Raw genomic sequence first — 13,969 nt, 5'->3', positions numbered from 1 at the left:
GGATGCCGACCGCTACCTGGGGACAAGCTGATGAGGAGCAGTGGACGGACAGCACCCGGGTAGTGGGATCACATAGAATCACTTATAACGCAGCAGTTTTGGCCGTGTTATATTTTAGAAATGATGGGAAAACATAAGTTTTTAAATGGCATAAAAGTCAGATAATGTAAAACTGTCTAAGTTTGCAATTTATACATGGAAGACGGTTCTAGAGGAGACTAGTAATGGTTTCCCACATAAGTAGCAGCCTCTTTAGGACTAAATATTCTTTATTTCAATAACTGCAACTTTCGTGCTGCTCCTCGGCTAAAAATACTCCTCAAAAATGGCAAAAAGAAACAATGTAGTGCGACTTCTGCCGTCACTTTAACAATGAAAAAAATAAATGAATTACCTATTCCAGAAGTGTTTGTTGGCGGGGGGGGGGGGGGGGGGTTGGGGGGGGTGTTGCATGAAATATGTCAGGACTGATCGGGTGTAATATTAATATTTTACTTCTGTAATAAAGCCTGCGCTCTCTATGGACGCAGCAGAGCCGGGCACTATGAGGTTGTCATAAACCTTAGCAGAGAACAAGACACCTCCAGCCCTGTAGCTGCCTAACAATTGATGGCCATGTCACTGCATACAGCCTCCAGACTACACGCTGGTGACAGGCAGCAGATTATAGCAGAGCCGAGCGCACGTGGGATCTCTAGCCTTGTCCCGGGAGCTTTCACAGACAAATATTAAAATGTAAAGTGAAAAATAGACTGATGGAAGAGAAACCCTTTGTCCCTGCCATGTGATGATTGACAGGACGAGCAGCAGAGGCCACTGAGAAAAGGGGTCAATAACCACAAATGCAAGACCTGGGAGATGACTGAGGTATGGTGGCCATATAATCTGTATGTAGTGAGCTCCCTCTAGTGGTGGCTGTATAATCTGTATGTAGTGAGCTCCCTCTAGTGGTGGCTGTATAATCTGTATGTAGTGAGCTCCCCCTACTGGTGACTGTATAATCTGTATGTAGTGAGCTCCCTCTAGTGGTGGCTGTATAATCTGTATGTAGTGAGCTCCCTCTAGTGGTGGCTGTATAATCTGTATGTAGTGAGCTCCCTCTAGTGGTGGCTGTATAATCTGTATGTAGTGAGCTCCCTCTAGTGGTGGCTGTATAATCTGTATGTAGTGAGCTCCCCCTACTGGTGACTGTATTATCTGTATGTATTGAGCTCCCTCTAGTGGTGGCTGTATAATCTGTATGTAGCGAACTCCCCCTACCGTAGTAGTGGCTGTATAATCTGTATGTAGTGAGCTCCCTCTAGTGGTGGCTGTATAATCTGTATGTAGTGAGCTCCCTCTAGTGGTGGCTGTATAATCTGTATGTAGTGAGCTCCCTCTAGTGGTGGCTGTATAATCTGTATGTAGTGAGCTCCCTCTAGTGGTGGCTGTATAATCTGTATGTAGTGAGCTCCCTCTAGTGGTGGCTGTATAATCTGTATGTAGTGAGCTCCCTCTAGTGGTGGCTGTATAATCTGTATGTAGTACACTACCTCTAGTGGTGACTGTAAAATCTGTATGTAAAGAGCTTCCTCTAGTGGTGACTATATAATCTGCATGCCTTGAAATTAGTCAGTACAGAACTTCACACCTTTTTGCCCCTGCCATCCTTAGTTGCCCCTTCATGACACATTGCTACGTCATTTTCTTGAGACACTGTAGATTAGTCTCACGTCTATATAAGAGCCATGAGCTAAGACTGTCTCTGCTAATTTCACATTGTACTGTAAAGCATGATGACGAGGGGAGGTGGTGGGTGGGGTGAGCGAGGCCTTAGATTCTCTTGATGCAATCGATTTTCGTAAGAGTGTGCGAACGCCTTGAGCCGGCCACCTGGCTCCCTCCTCTCCACGGCCACAGCTGCGGCTTCTGAGACTTCTACGAGATCCACTTTTGGAGGAGTGATTACAGAGTGGCGCTCGTGATGAGCAGAGAAGGTTCTGCGGCGTGCGCGTGATCAGCCGTCACTTCAAGAGACACTTCATGTCATTGGTGCCTGATTGCCGGAGACGCTCTGCTCGCCATCCCAGCATCAGTCTGATATTAGAGGGAGGACACAGGAGAGACATGGAGGTAAAATCTACACTACAGCCCCTGGGGCGCGAGGCACAGCACGCCTCCTGATAGCTCACAATGCATACACATCACAAATATGAAAATGTAAACTGAAAAATAGACTGATGGAAGAGAAACCCTTCGTCCCTGCCATGTGATGATTGACGGGAGGCGTCAATAACCACAAATGCAAGACCTGGGAGATGACTGAGGTATGGTGGCTGTATAATCTGTATGTTGTGAGCTCCCCATAGTGAAGACTGTATAATCTATATGTAGTGAGCTCCCTCTAGTGGTGGCTGTATAATCTGTATGTAGTGAGCTCCCTCTAGTGGTGGCTGTATAATCTGTATGTAGTGAGCTCCCTCTAGTGGTGGCTGTATAATCTGTATGTTGTGAGCTCCCCATAGTGAAGACTGTATAATCTGTATGTAGTGAGCTCCCTCTAGTGGTGGCCGTATAATCTATATGTAGTGAGCTCCCTCTAGTGGTGGTTGTATAATATGTATGTAGTGAGCTCCCTCTAGTGGTGGCCGTATAATCTATATGTAGTGAGCTCCTTCTACTGGTAGCTGCATAATCTGTATGTTGTGAGATCCTTCTAGTGGTGGCTGTATAATCTGTATGTAGTGAGCTCCCTCTAGTGGTGGCTGTATAATCTGTATGTAGTGAGCTCCCCATAGTGAAAACTGTACAATCTGTATGTATTGAGCTCCCTCTAGTGGTGGCCGTATAATCTATATGTAGTGAGCTCCCCATAGTGAAGACTGTATAATCTATATGTAGTGAGCTCCCTCTAGTGGTGGCTGTATAATCTGTATGTAGTGAGCTCCCTCTAGTGGTGGCTGTATAATCTGTATGTTGTGAGCTCCCCATAGTGAAGACTGTATAATCTGTATGTAGTGAGCTCCCTCTAGTGGTGGCCGTATAATCTATATGTAGTGAGCTCCCTCTAGTGGTGGTTGTATAATCTGTATGTAGTGAGCTCCCTCTAGTGGTGGCTGTATAATCTGTATGTTGTGAGCTCCTTCTACTGGTAGCTGCATAATCTGTATATTGTGAGCTCCCTCTAGTGGTGGCTGTATAATCTGTATGTAATGAGCTCCCTCTAGTGGTGGTTGTATAATCTGTATGTTGTGAGATCCTTCTAGTGGTGGCTGTATAATCTGTATGTAGTGAGCTCCCTCTAGTGGTGGCTGTATAATCTGTATGTAGTGAGCTCCCCATAGTGAAAACTGTACAATCTGTATGTATTGAGCTCCCTCTAGTGGTGGCCGTATAATCTGTATGTAGTGAGCTCCCTCTAGTGGTGGTTGTATAATCTGTATGTTGTGAGATCCTTCTAGTGGTGGCTGTATAATCTGTATGTAGTGAGCTCCCTCTAGTGGTGGCTGTATAATCTGTATGTAGTGAGCTCCCCATAGTGAAGACTGTAAAATCTGTATGTATTGAGCTCCCTCTAGTGGTGGCCGTATAATCTGTATGTAGTGAGCTCCCTCTAGTGGTGGCTGTATAATCTGTATGTTGTGAGCTCCCTCTAGTGGTGGCTGTATAATCTGTATGTTGTGAGCTCCCTCTAGTGGTGGCTGTATAATCGCGTCCACCAAATATTGTGTCAAATGTGCAGGATGGCGCATATCCGATTTTATGTAACCAAACTTTATAACGAAAAGTTCTGCTGCTTTCTAATGGAATCCAGCATTACAAGACCTCGGCTTGCGGTCAGTGACTTGAAACACCTTTCTTCACACTCTGAAAACCTGTACAGACCTAGCACTTCTCACAGCTGAGGGTTTGTTACAGCACAAGATGGCCACTGCAGTCTGCCTGACGTAAGCCCCGATCCCGGATATAATATGTCTCACTGCTGAGGGTCTGTTACAATTGTATTCAGATCATTCTCACGTTCTCAGCTTGCTGTCAGTGAAGGGAAATTGTAATTCTTTTGAAGGTTGAAATACTCCTGACTTTGCCCGGTTCACCCAGCTGAGAGTTTGTTACAATGTGTAATCCTCAAATTAAAATCTATCAGTGCACTGAATACACTGGTATCAGACCTGCCAGATGTAGAAGGTCTTTCAGGGCGTAAACATGGGTGCTTCTATTCACTGACAACAAGCAGAGGATTGGAAAATTGTGAGGGAAAAGAAATACAGATTGTGTTAACCCCTTAACACCCCATGACATGTTATTACATCGTGATGGTGGGAACACAGGGGCTGTACCCGACCCTGGCCCTAATGGCAGAGAAGACGCTGAACACCGCCATTTAACCCCTCAGAGGCTGCAGTCAGTAGCACCAAAGTGCTTAGACAGAAGGAGGGGGCACCCTCTGTCACCCTGTAGTCAGGGGGGTAGCTAAAGGCTCATGGGCCCTGGTGCAAGAGTTTAGCTTGGGCCCCCCATCCCTCATTGCTTTGTGGCCAGGGAAGTACATTGCCTTCCTGCTGCCTGAGGCAAAAATGTAAACTGCGCCCCCCACCATGCCAAATTCTTGACCTAACACCTTACCTCCAGCCAGAGGTGTAACTTGACCAGCATGTGTCTTCTATAAAAGAGGTGTCTTCTCATGTGGTACAAGGGTCTTTGGGGCCCCTCAGGCTCCTGGGCCCGACTGCTACCTCTGCACCCCCTATAGCTACGCCCCTGCCTGTAGTGTTTGCTGGGTGCTATTGGGCTGTCATGGCAGCCGAGAGCCTAATTAAGACCCCCGGGGCTGCCATCTTTGTCCACCTACTAGGCCCTGAGGTAACAGGCATAATACAGAAGTATCAGCTCAGGAATTTTTTTTGAAAAACAAATGTAATAAAATGTCTCAAAATACAGAGACTTGAGTGCGGCGAATCAATGGATGTCGTGTATCTGGACTTCTCCAAAGCATTTGACACTGTACCACATAAAGGGTTAGTATATAAAATGAGAATGCTCCGACTGGGAGAAAACGTCTGTATGTGGGTAAGTAACTGGCTGAGTGATAGAAAACAGAGGGTGGTTATTAGTGGTACACACTCAGATTGGGTCACTGTCACTAGTGGAGTACCTCAGGGGTCAGTATTGGGCCCTATTCTCTTCAATATATTTATTAATGATCTTGTAGAAGGCTTGCATAGTAAAATATAAATTTTCGCAGATGACACTAAACTGTGTAAAGTAATTAACACTGAAGAGGAAAGTATACTGTATATATACTACAGAGGACAGTATACTGTATATATACTACAGAGGACAGTATACTGTATATATACTACAGAGGACAGTATACTGTATATATACTACAGTGGACAGTATACTGTATATATACTACAGAGGACAGTATACTGTATATATACTACAGAGGACAGTATACTGTATATATACTACAGAGGACAGTATACTGTATATATACTACAGAGGACAGTATACTGTATATATACTACAGAGGACAGTATACTGTATATATACTACAGAGGACAGTATACTGTATATATACTACAGAGGACAGTATACTGTATATATACTACAGAGTACAGTATACTACTACAGAGGGATCTGGATAGATTGGAGGCTTGGGCAGATAAGTGGCAGATGAGGTTTAACACTGACAAATGTAAGGTTATTCACATGGGAAGGACTAATGCAAGTCACCCGTACATACTAAATGGTAAAACACTCGGTAACCCTGACATGGAAAAGGATCTAGGAATTTTAATAAACAGCAAACTAAGCTGCAAAAACCAGTGTCAGGCAGCTGCTGCCAAGGCCAATAAGATAATGGGCTGCATCAAAAGGGGCATAGATGCCCGTGATAAGAACATATTCCTACCTCTTTACAAATCATTAGTCAGACCACACATGGAGGACTGTGTACAGTTCTGGGCTCCTGTAAACAAGGCAGACATAGCAGAGCTGGAGAGGGTCCAGAGGAGGGCAACTAAATAATAACTGGAATGGGGCAACTAGAGTACCCTGAAAGATTATCAAAATTAGGGTTATTCACGTTAGAAAAAAGACGACTGAGGGGAGATGTAATTACTATGTATAAATATATCAGGGGTCAGTACAGAGATCTATCCCATCATCTATTTATCCCCAGGACTGTGACGAGGGGACATCCTCTGCGTCTGGAGGAAAGAAGGTTTCTACACAAACATAGAAGAGGATTCTTTACGGTAAGAGCAGTGAGACTATGGAGCCCTCTGCCTGAGGAGGTGGTGATGGTGAGTACAATAAAGGAATTCAAGAGGGGCCTGGATGTATTTCTGGAGCGTAATAATATTACAGGCTATGGCTACTAGAGAGGGGTCGCTGATCCAGGGAGTTATTCTGATTGCCTGATTGGAGGCAAAAGTGAGGAAAATTGGCTTTTACCTCACAGGGTTTTTTTGCCTTCCTCTGGATCAACTTGCAGGATAACAGGCTGAACTGGATGGACAAATGTCTTTTTTCGGCCTTATGTACTATGTTACTATGTAATAGAAAAAACCCTCTAAAATACTAAAACCTTTTGCCAAATAAACGAAGCCTTTTATGTAAAATAAAAAAATAAAAAATACAAAGCCAAAATGGATGTTTTTTCTTTATCCTGTCTCTTAAAAACGCAATAAAAAGGGCTCAAAAGTCCCATGTATCCCAAAAACCACAGCTCACCCTGTACTGATTCAGACGCCGCGATAACTCACGGCTCCGCCGCCCGGTCGGTAGAGGACCCTCCCTCACGTCTCGCTTTTCCTCAGCGCCTGTAGATCCCAAATTGGCCACTAGATGTCAGTGCGCAGTTTAAGCGCCACTGTGCGGAATTTGAGTTTGTTTGGCCGCTCTCTGCTCGCCGTACTTGTAGTCCGGAACTTGCCCTTTGCCCGGGGCTGCCTCCTGGCAGCATCTCTTAGTTGTCTGTCCCAGGGTGCAGATCATGACCAGCGACTCCATCCAGATCCCCCGCAGCCTGCCGCTGCTGCTCACCCACGATGGCGTGCTGCTGCCGGGCGCCAGCATGCGGTGCAGCGTGGACACCCACGGGAACATGGAGCTGGTGCGGAGCCGTCTGCTGCGGGGAACCTCCCTCAAGAGCACCATCATCGGGGTCATCCCGGACACCAGCGACCCTGCCAGTGACGGGGAGAAGCTGCCTGCCATGCACAGGTGATAGTCACCGCCGGGTTGTCAGCTCATGTAGTGGGCAGGTGTCGTGAGGTCCCTGCACTAGAGTCGTCAGGTGATGAAACAAACTATCAGATGGTGTGGCGTCCCTTCCGTGTAGTTGTCAGGTGGTTTGACCTCACACCATAGAAGTTGTTAGGTTTTGCTTCTTCCCCTCTGTGGAGTTGTCAGGTGTCGCGCGTTCCCACCAGTGGAGCTGTCGGGTGTCGCACGTTTCCACCAGTGGAGCTGTCGGGTGTCGCGGGTTCCCACCAGTGGAGCTGTCGGGTGTCGCGGGTTCCCACCAGTGGAGCTGTCGGGTGTCGCGCGTTCCCACCAGTGGAGCTGTCGGGTGTCGCGGGTTCCCACCAGTGGAGCTGTCGGGTGTCGCGGGTTCCCACCAGTGGAGCTGTCGGGTGTCGCGGGTTCCCACCAGTGGAGCTGTCGGGTGTCGCGGGTTCCCACCAGTGGAGCTGTCGGGTGTCGCGGGTTCCCACCAGTGGAGCTGTCGGGTGTCGCGGGTTCCCACCAGTGGAGCTGTCGGGTGTCGCGGGTTCCCACCAGTGGAGCTGTCGGGTGTCGCGGGTTCCCACCAGTGGAGCTGTCGGGTGTCGCGGGTTCCCACCAGTGGAGCTGTCGGGTGTCGCGGGTTCCCACCAGTGGAGCTGTCGGGTGGTATGGGGCCCTCCTAATCTAGTTGGAGTTTTACAAAGTCTCTTGAGTGAAGTTGTCAGATGTACTCAACATCCCACCCATGGAGTTGTCAGGTCTTGTGATGTCACCTCTGGAGTTGTCAGGTGATGTGGTGTCAGCTGTCCTGTCCCACCAGTTGAGTTGTCAGGTGTTATTGCATTCTCCCCAGTGGAGCTATTGCACATGTGGGGTGTCAGGTGTTCCTATCTTTTACAGGTGGAGTTGTCAGGTGTTGCTGCATCCCCCTCAGTCGAGTTGTCAATTGTGCCTCCTGCTATTTGCCCTGGGTCGCCCCTTCCCTGTGCTCAGCTGTTTAGCAATAGCTACATTGCCCATCGGGTTGTCACCCAGCTCTCCACAGACCCCCGGCCAAGGACTCCCATCATCCCTCTGTAAGGCCAGATTCAGGGGCTGCAATATGTCCTCCGACTCCCAGCCCCTGTCCTCTGGATCGCCCCCTCTGTCCTCTGAATCCCTCCCCCCCCGTCCTCAGGATTGTCCCCCTCCCCCCCGGGTGGTGCTGTAGCGTCCGGCAGTTTGATGCGTTTGTTGGTCGCGGATCTCATCTCGGAATCTTCTATACGTTGTTGATACATTGTTGCTCCTCTGCAGATAACATTGCCCCCTCCCCTGTTTCTCGTCCACAGCCTTTGGACTGTTATCTTTCAGAGTCCTATCAGATAGTTCTATCTTTACATAACACATCAGTGAAGGGCGACGAGCGCAGAAAGTTCTGGAACATGTACAGTAAATAGACGGCCGGGAATCCGTCTGATTATGTGCGGCCCTAAGGGTTAATACACACAATGCAGATCTGTGACTGTCAGCTGACGAGGACTTGCAAAAATCCATTGTGGGAAGAAGGGGAGCCCCCGAGGCCTGCCTTGGGTGAAGGGGGGGAGGGGAGCCCCCGAGGCCTGCCTTGGGTGAAGGGGGGGGGGGGGGGGGGTTGATGTTGTGGATAGACGATGGATTAAAAGAATTTCATCGTACCCTCCGTATATACACTGCTCAAAAAAATAAAGGGAACACAAAAATAACACATCCTAGATCTGAATTAATTAAATATTCTTCTGAAATACTTTGTTCTTTACATAGTTGAATGTGCTGACAACAAAATTACACAAAAATAAAAAAATGGAAATCAAATTTTTTAACCCATGGAGGTCTGGATTTGGAGTCACACTCAAAATTAAAGTGGAAAAACACACTACAGGCTGATCCAACTTTGATGTAATGTCCTTAAAACAAGTCAAAATGAGGCTCAGTAGTGTGTGTGGCCTCCACGTGCCTGTATGACCTCCCTACAACGCCTGTGCATGCTCCTGATGAGGTGGCGGACGGTCTCCTGGGGGATCTCCTCCCAGACCTGGTCTAAAGCATCTGCCAACTCCTGGACAGTCTGTGGTGCAACGTGACGTTTGTGGATAGAGCGAGACATGATGTCCCAGATGTGCTCAATTGGATTCAGGTCTGGGGAACGGGCGGGCCAGTCCATAGCATCAATGCCTTCGTCTTGCAGGAACTGCTGACACACTCCAGCCACATGAGGTCTAGCATTGTCTTGCATTAGGAGGAACCCAGGGCCAACCGCACCAGCATATGGTCTCACAAGGGGTCTGAGGATCTCATCTCGGTACCTAATGGCAGTCAGGCTACCTCTGGCGAGCACATGGAGGGCTGTGCGGCCCTCCAAAGAAATGCCACCCCACACCATTACTGACCCAATGCCAAACCGGTCATGCTGGACGATGTTGCAGGCAGCAGAACGTTCTCCAGGGCGTCTCAAGACTCTGTCACGTCTGTCACATGTGCTCAGTGTGAACCTGCTTTCATCTGTGAAGAGCACAGGGCGCCAGTGGCGAATTTGCCAATCTTGGTGTTCTCTGGCAAATGCCAAACGTCCTGCACGGTGTTGGGCTGTAAGCACAACCCCCACCTGGGACGTCGGGCCCTCATATCACCCTCATGGAGTCTGTTTCTGACCGTTTGAGCAGACACATTCACATTTGTGGCCTGCTGGAGGTCATTTTGCAGGGCTCTGGCAGTGCTCCTCCTGTTCCTCCTTGCACAAAGGCGGAGGTAGTGGTCCTGCTGCTGGGTTGTTGCCCTCCTACGGCCTCCTCCACGTCTCCTGATGTACTGGCCTGTCTCCTGGTAGCGCCTCCATGCTCTGGACACTACGCTGACAGACACAGCAAACCTTCTTGCCACAGCTTGCATTGATGTGCCATCCTGGATAAGCTGCACTACCTGAGCCACTTGTGTGGGTTGTAGACTTCGTCTCATGCTACCACTAGAGTGAAAGCACCGCCAGCATTCAAAAGTGACCAAAACATCAGCCAGGAAGCATAGGAACTGAGAAGTGGTCTGTGGTCACCACCTGCAGAACCACTCCTTTATTGGGGGTGTCTTGCTAATTGCCTATAATTTCCACCTGTTATCTATCCCATTTGCACAACAGCATGTGAAATTGTCATTCAGTGTTGCTTCCTAAGTGGACAGTTTGATTTCACAGAAGTGTGATTGACTTGGAGTTACATTCTGTTGTTTAAGTGTTCCCTTTATTTTTTTGAGCAATGTATTTACTTTGATTGTCCTCTCCAGGATCGGCACTGCCGCCTTGGTGGTGCAGGTTGCTGGCAGTAACTGGCCGAAGCCGCACTACACCTTGCTGGTAACGGGGCTGTGCCGATTCCAGATCGTGCAGATTCTGAAAGAACGACCGTATCCCGTTGCCGAGGTGGAGCAGCTGGACCGGCTGGAGCATCTGAGCAGTAAGAGCGAGTTTAAGGAGGCGCTGGGGGAGCTTTCTGAGCAGTTTTACAAGTACGCGTTACAGGTGGGTGATGTCCGTATCTGTGGAAGACGACAGTATGGTCGGCGGGGTTGTCACCCGACTTTCTTAGTGTCATATATAACTGTAGATCTGTTCTTCCCCTTTAAGTTGCTGGACATGCTGGACAGCTCCGTGCCTGCGGTGGCTAAACTGAAGAGGTTATTGGATAATCTCCCCAAGGAACTGCACCCGGATATCCTGGCGTCCATCATACGGACCACCAACGAGGAGAAGCTGCAGGTCAGGGGCTTTCTTTGGACTGTTGGATGCCAGATGATTGGAATTCTGTAGGCGGCGCTTTATGGCTGCTGTGACAGACTGGCGGTGTTTCACTCCAGTGACAGTGCCGCCATAGAGGGCCGTATTACTATGGCGCCATATAGGCGTGTTTCTGTGTGAAGCTTTGACAAATGATAGATTTTCACATTTGAAAGCTGCTAGAATCTGCAACACTGTAACGAAACCTCCTGTGCGAAGTCTGGAAAAATGATCACAAAAAATTCTGCAACTTTGTGTTTCAATTTCTCACTTGTCTCACTCAAGATCTCTGCTTGCTGTTAGTGAATGAGAAAATCTTTGTTTACATCCAGAAGCTGAAATCCTGTACAAACGTGACATGTCTCACATCTGAGGGTTTGTTACAATTGTATGCAGACTAGACATTATCCTGTGAGCTGAACGCGTCTGTCCTGAGTTTGTTACAATGTATCAGTCTGCAAAAATACTAATCCTCTAAGGGACAGAGGGAGTAAAACGTAACGTCTAATATTGGTCGTAATAAAATGTCCGCGCTTAGAACCAACAAAAACGAAGAACTGAACCGCCCAGGAGGGGCCTAAAGAAACCTACACTGATCGGTATTTGTATAAAAAGGAAGGCATCACCCATCAGTACCGTACAGATGATTCGTGGTCAGATGTCTTCTTATATGATGAGCTTGGAGGAGACGAATAACCTTTATATACGGGAGATGAAAGAACTCCCAGGAGTCGTGGTACCGATCAGGAGAAGATGGGACACGGGAGAAAGCGTCCCTATTGCACCCTGTCCAGGGGAAGGGACTAAAAATACCCTGCCTATCTATACAAAGTACTCACCCCGCAAGGAGCGACCCCGTCCGGATACATTTCCCTGTGCCCGGGCGGAATCCCTAGTACACCCTATTGGAGATGAACTCCCGACATGTCACGTTTCGTTCCACATGAACTCATCAGGGGAGATGGACAATAGTATATGGCAAATACTAGAAAAAGCTTGGAATAAACATAGATAATAAAATGGCAATAGTAGGGACTTGCACCAAAAATCAAAGTAATTATAAATCCCTAAAGGGAAGCCAGGCCACCCAAAAACCACAAGTCACCAATATGCCTGCACTCCATTGGGTAGTGACAACTTGGGCATCCTATGCCAGCACACCAGTGGGCAGCGGCAGATTAGGCAACTATAAATTGCGGCCCCAAATGCAGAGTCAAGATAGTAGGGCATTTACCTGCCAGCGCTTTTAAAGGCATCCAGGTTCGCGCCGCTCATCCTGGACCGCCCCGCGACGCAGAGTAGTGCCGGTCACGCGACGCAGAGTAGTGCCGGTCACGCGACGCGGAGTAGTGCCGGTCACGCGACGCGGAGTAGTGCCGGTCACGCGACGCGGAGTAGTGCCGGTCACGCGACAAACATAGAAACATAGAATGTGTCGGCAGATAAGAACCATTTGGCCCATCTAGTCTGCCCAATACACTGAATATGATGGATAGCCCCTGGCCCTATCTTATATGAAGGATGGCCTTATGCCTATCCCATGCATGCTTTAACCCCTTCACTGTATTTGCAGCTACCACTTCTGCAGGAAGGCTATTCCATGCATCCACTACTCTCTCAGTAAAGTTATACTTCCTGATATTACTTTTAAACCTTTGCCCCTCTAATTTAAAACTATGTCCTCTTGTAGCAGTTTTTCTTCTTTTAAATATTCTCTCCTCTTTTACCTTGTTGAATCCCTTTATGTATTTAAAACTTTCTATCATATCCATATCCAAGTGGAACGCAGGCGGCGGGCGCACCGTACGTCAGCACCGCGCTCCACAAACCCGGACAGTGGGCGGCAACACGAAGGAGACGCAAACCACGTGACAGGAGTTATTAGTTTTTGTTGGTTCTAACCGGGACTCGGCGCGGACATTTTATTACTACCAATATTAGATGTTACGTTTTACTCCCTCTGTCCCATAGAGGATTAGTATTTTTGCAATTATATTTTGGGAGGCATTGGCTGAGCCCCGTCACTTGCATGCTCCGCCTTCTAGTTGTCTTTGTTGTAATGTATCAGTCTGGAATCCAGTCCAGGCCCATTAGCTCACAGAGGATTGTCTAGACTGGATATTACTGTAACGCAACTAACAGATTGTGACAGGGATGCTCCCATTCACTGACAGCAAGCAGAGATCATGAAACTGGAGAAGAAATCAAACACAAAGTCTATTCGGAAGTTGTGTCTCTTTTCATTGTATGGTCATTCATCTTTATTCACGGTTGTCATTCCACTTCGTGGTCGGAGTTCTTTTTTGAACCCTTAGGCCTCTTATAGACTCATAAAGGGGCTCTCCAAGCCCCTTACATTCCATCCAGTAGTCCAGAAGGTCTTATAATCTGGTACTTGTCCTAACTCTGATTGCTGACTGCCATATGCCCATATAATAGTATTTTTTTCCAGATTCTCGACACCGTCGGGCTGGAAGAAAGATTCAGAGTGACCATCCCGCTCCTGCTGCGTCAGATCGAAGGGTTAAAACTCCTCCACAAAACGCGCAACCCCAAAATAGCCGATGACAAACGGGTACGTGACCGGGAGAGGAGCGGGTTTTGTGCTGCGGCTGTGTTTAGCTCACGGGGGATTGCCGGCGCTGATCCATTGTAACAAACACGCCAGCTGCGTGTGAATGGGATGGTTTTCAGTGTAACCCCGGCCTGACGCTCTGCTTCATTGCCTTCAGATCGTTGCGATCCGTCCTCTGAGGAAGCTCGGGGGAGGGGCAGTCAAGCCGTTCTCTCTGGATGACGCAGAAGATGACGACGAGGACTCCGATGACATCATCTTATTGGAGAAGAAGATCAAGTCATGCAGCATGCCGGAGCCAGCGATGAAGGTGTGCACGAAGGAGATGAAGAGGTGAGGATAGGGAGACCTGTACACCAGCCCCCTCCCCCCGGGTGTTACCTACAGCTCCCCCC

At 48.2% G+C, this 13,969-nt stretch overlaps 1 protein-coding gene across 1 annotated transcript in view; it reads left to right on the top strand.

Moving 5' to 3' along the window:
• The first annotated feature begins 6,982 nt into the window (after nucleotides 1-6,982).
• Nucleotides 6,983-13,969, top strand: part of LONP2 (lon peptidase 2, peroxisomal) — a 55,176-nt gene continuing 48,189 nt past the window's right edge. The window contains exons 1-5 of the mRNA XM_040409794.1: nucleotides 6,983-7,212; nucleotides 10,510-10,744; nucleotides 10,850-10,981; nucleotides 13,452-13,574; nucleotides 13,732-13,907. Of these exons, the coding sequence (XP_040265728.1) occupies nucleotides 6,983-7,212; nucleotides 10,510-10,744; nucleotides 10,850-10,981; nucleotides 13,452-13,574; nucleotides 13,732-13,907 (896 nt within the window). The remainder of the gene's footprint in view (nucleotides 7,213-10,509; nucleotides 10,745-10,849; nucleotides 10,982-13,451; nucleotides 13,575-13,731; nucleotides 13,908-13,969) is intronic.

The sequence above is a fragment of the Bufo bufo genome, chromosome 10, assembly GCF_905171765.1.
Source record: "Bufo bufo chromosome 10, aBufBuf1.1, whole genome shotgun sequence".
In the NCBI taxonomy this organism is placed as follows: Eukaryota; Metazoa; Chordata; class Amphibia; order Anura; family Bufonidae; genus Bufo; species Bufo bufo.
This window is presented reverse-complemented; position numbering and strand designations above follow the sequence as displayed.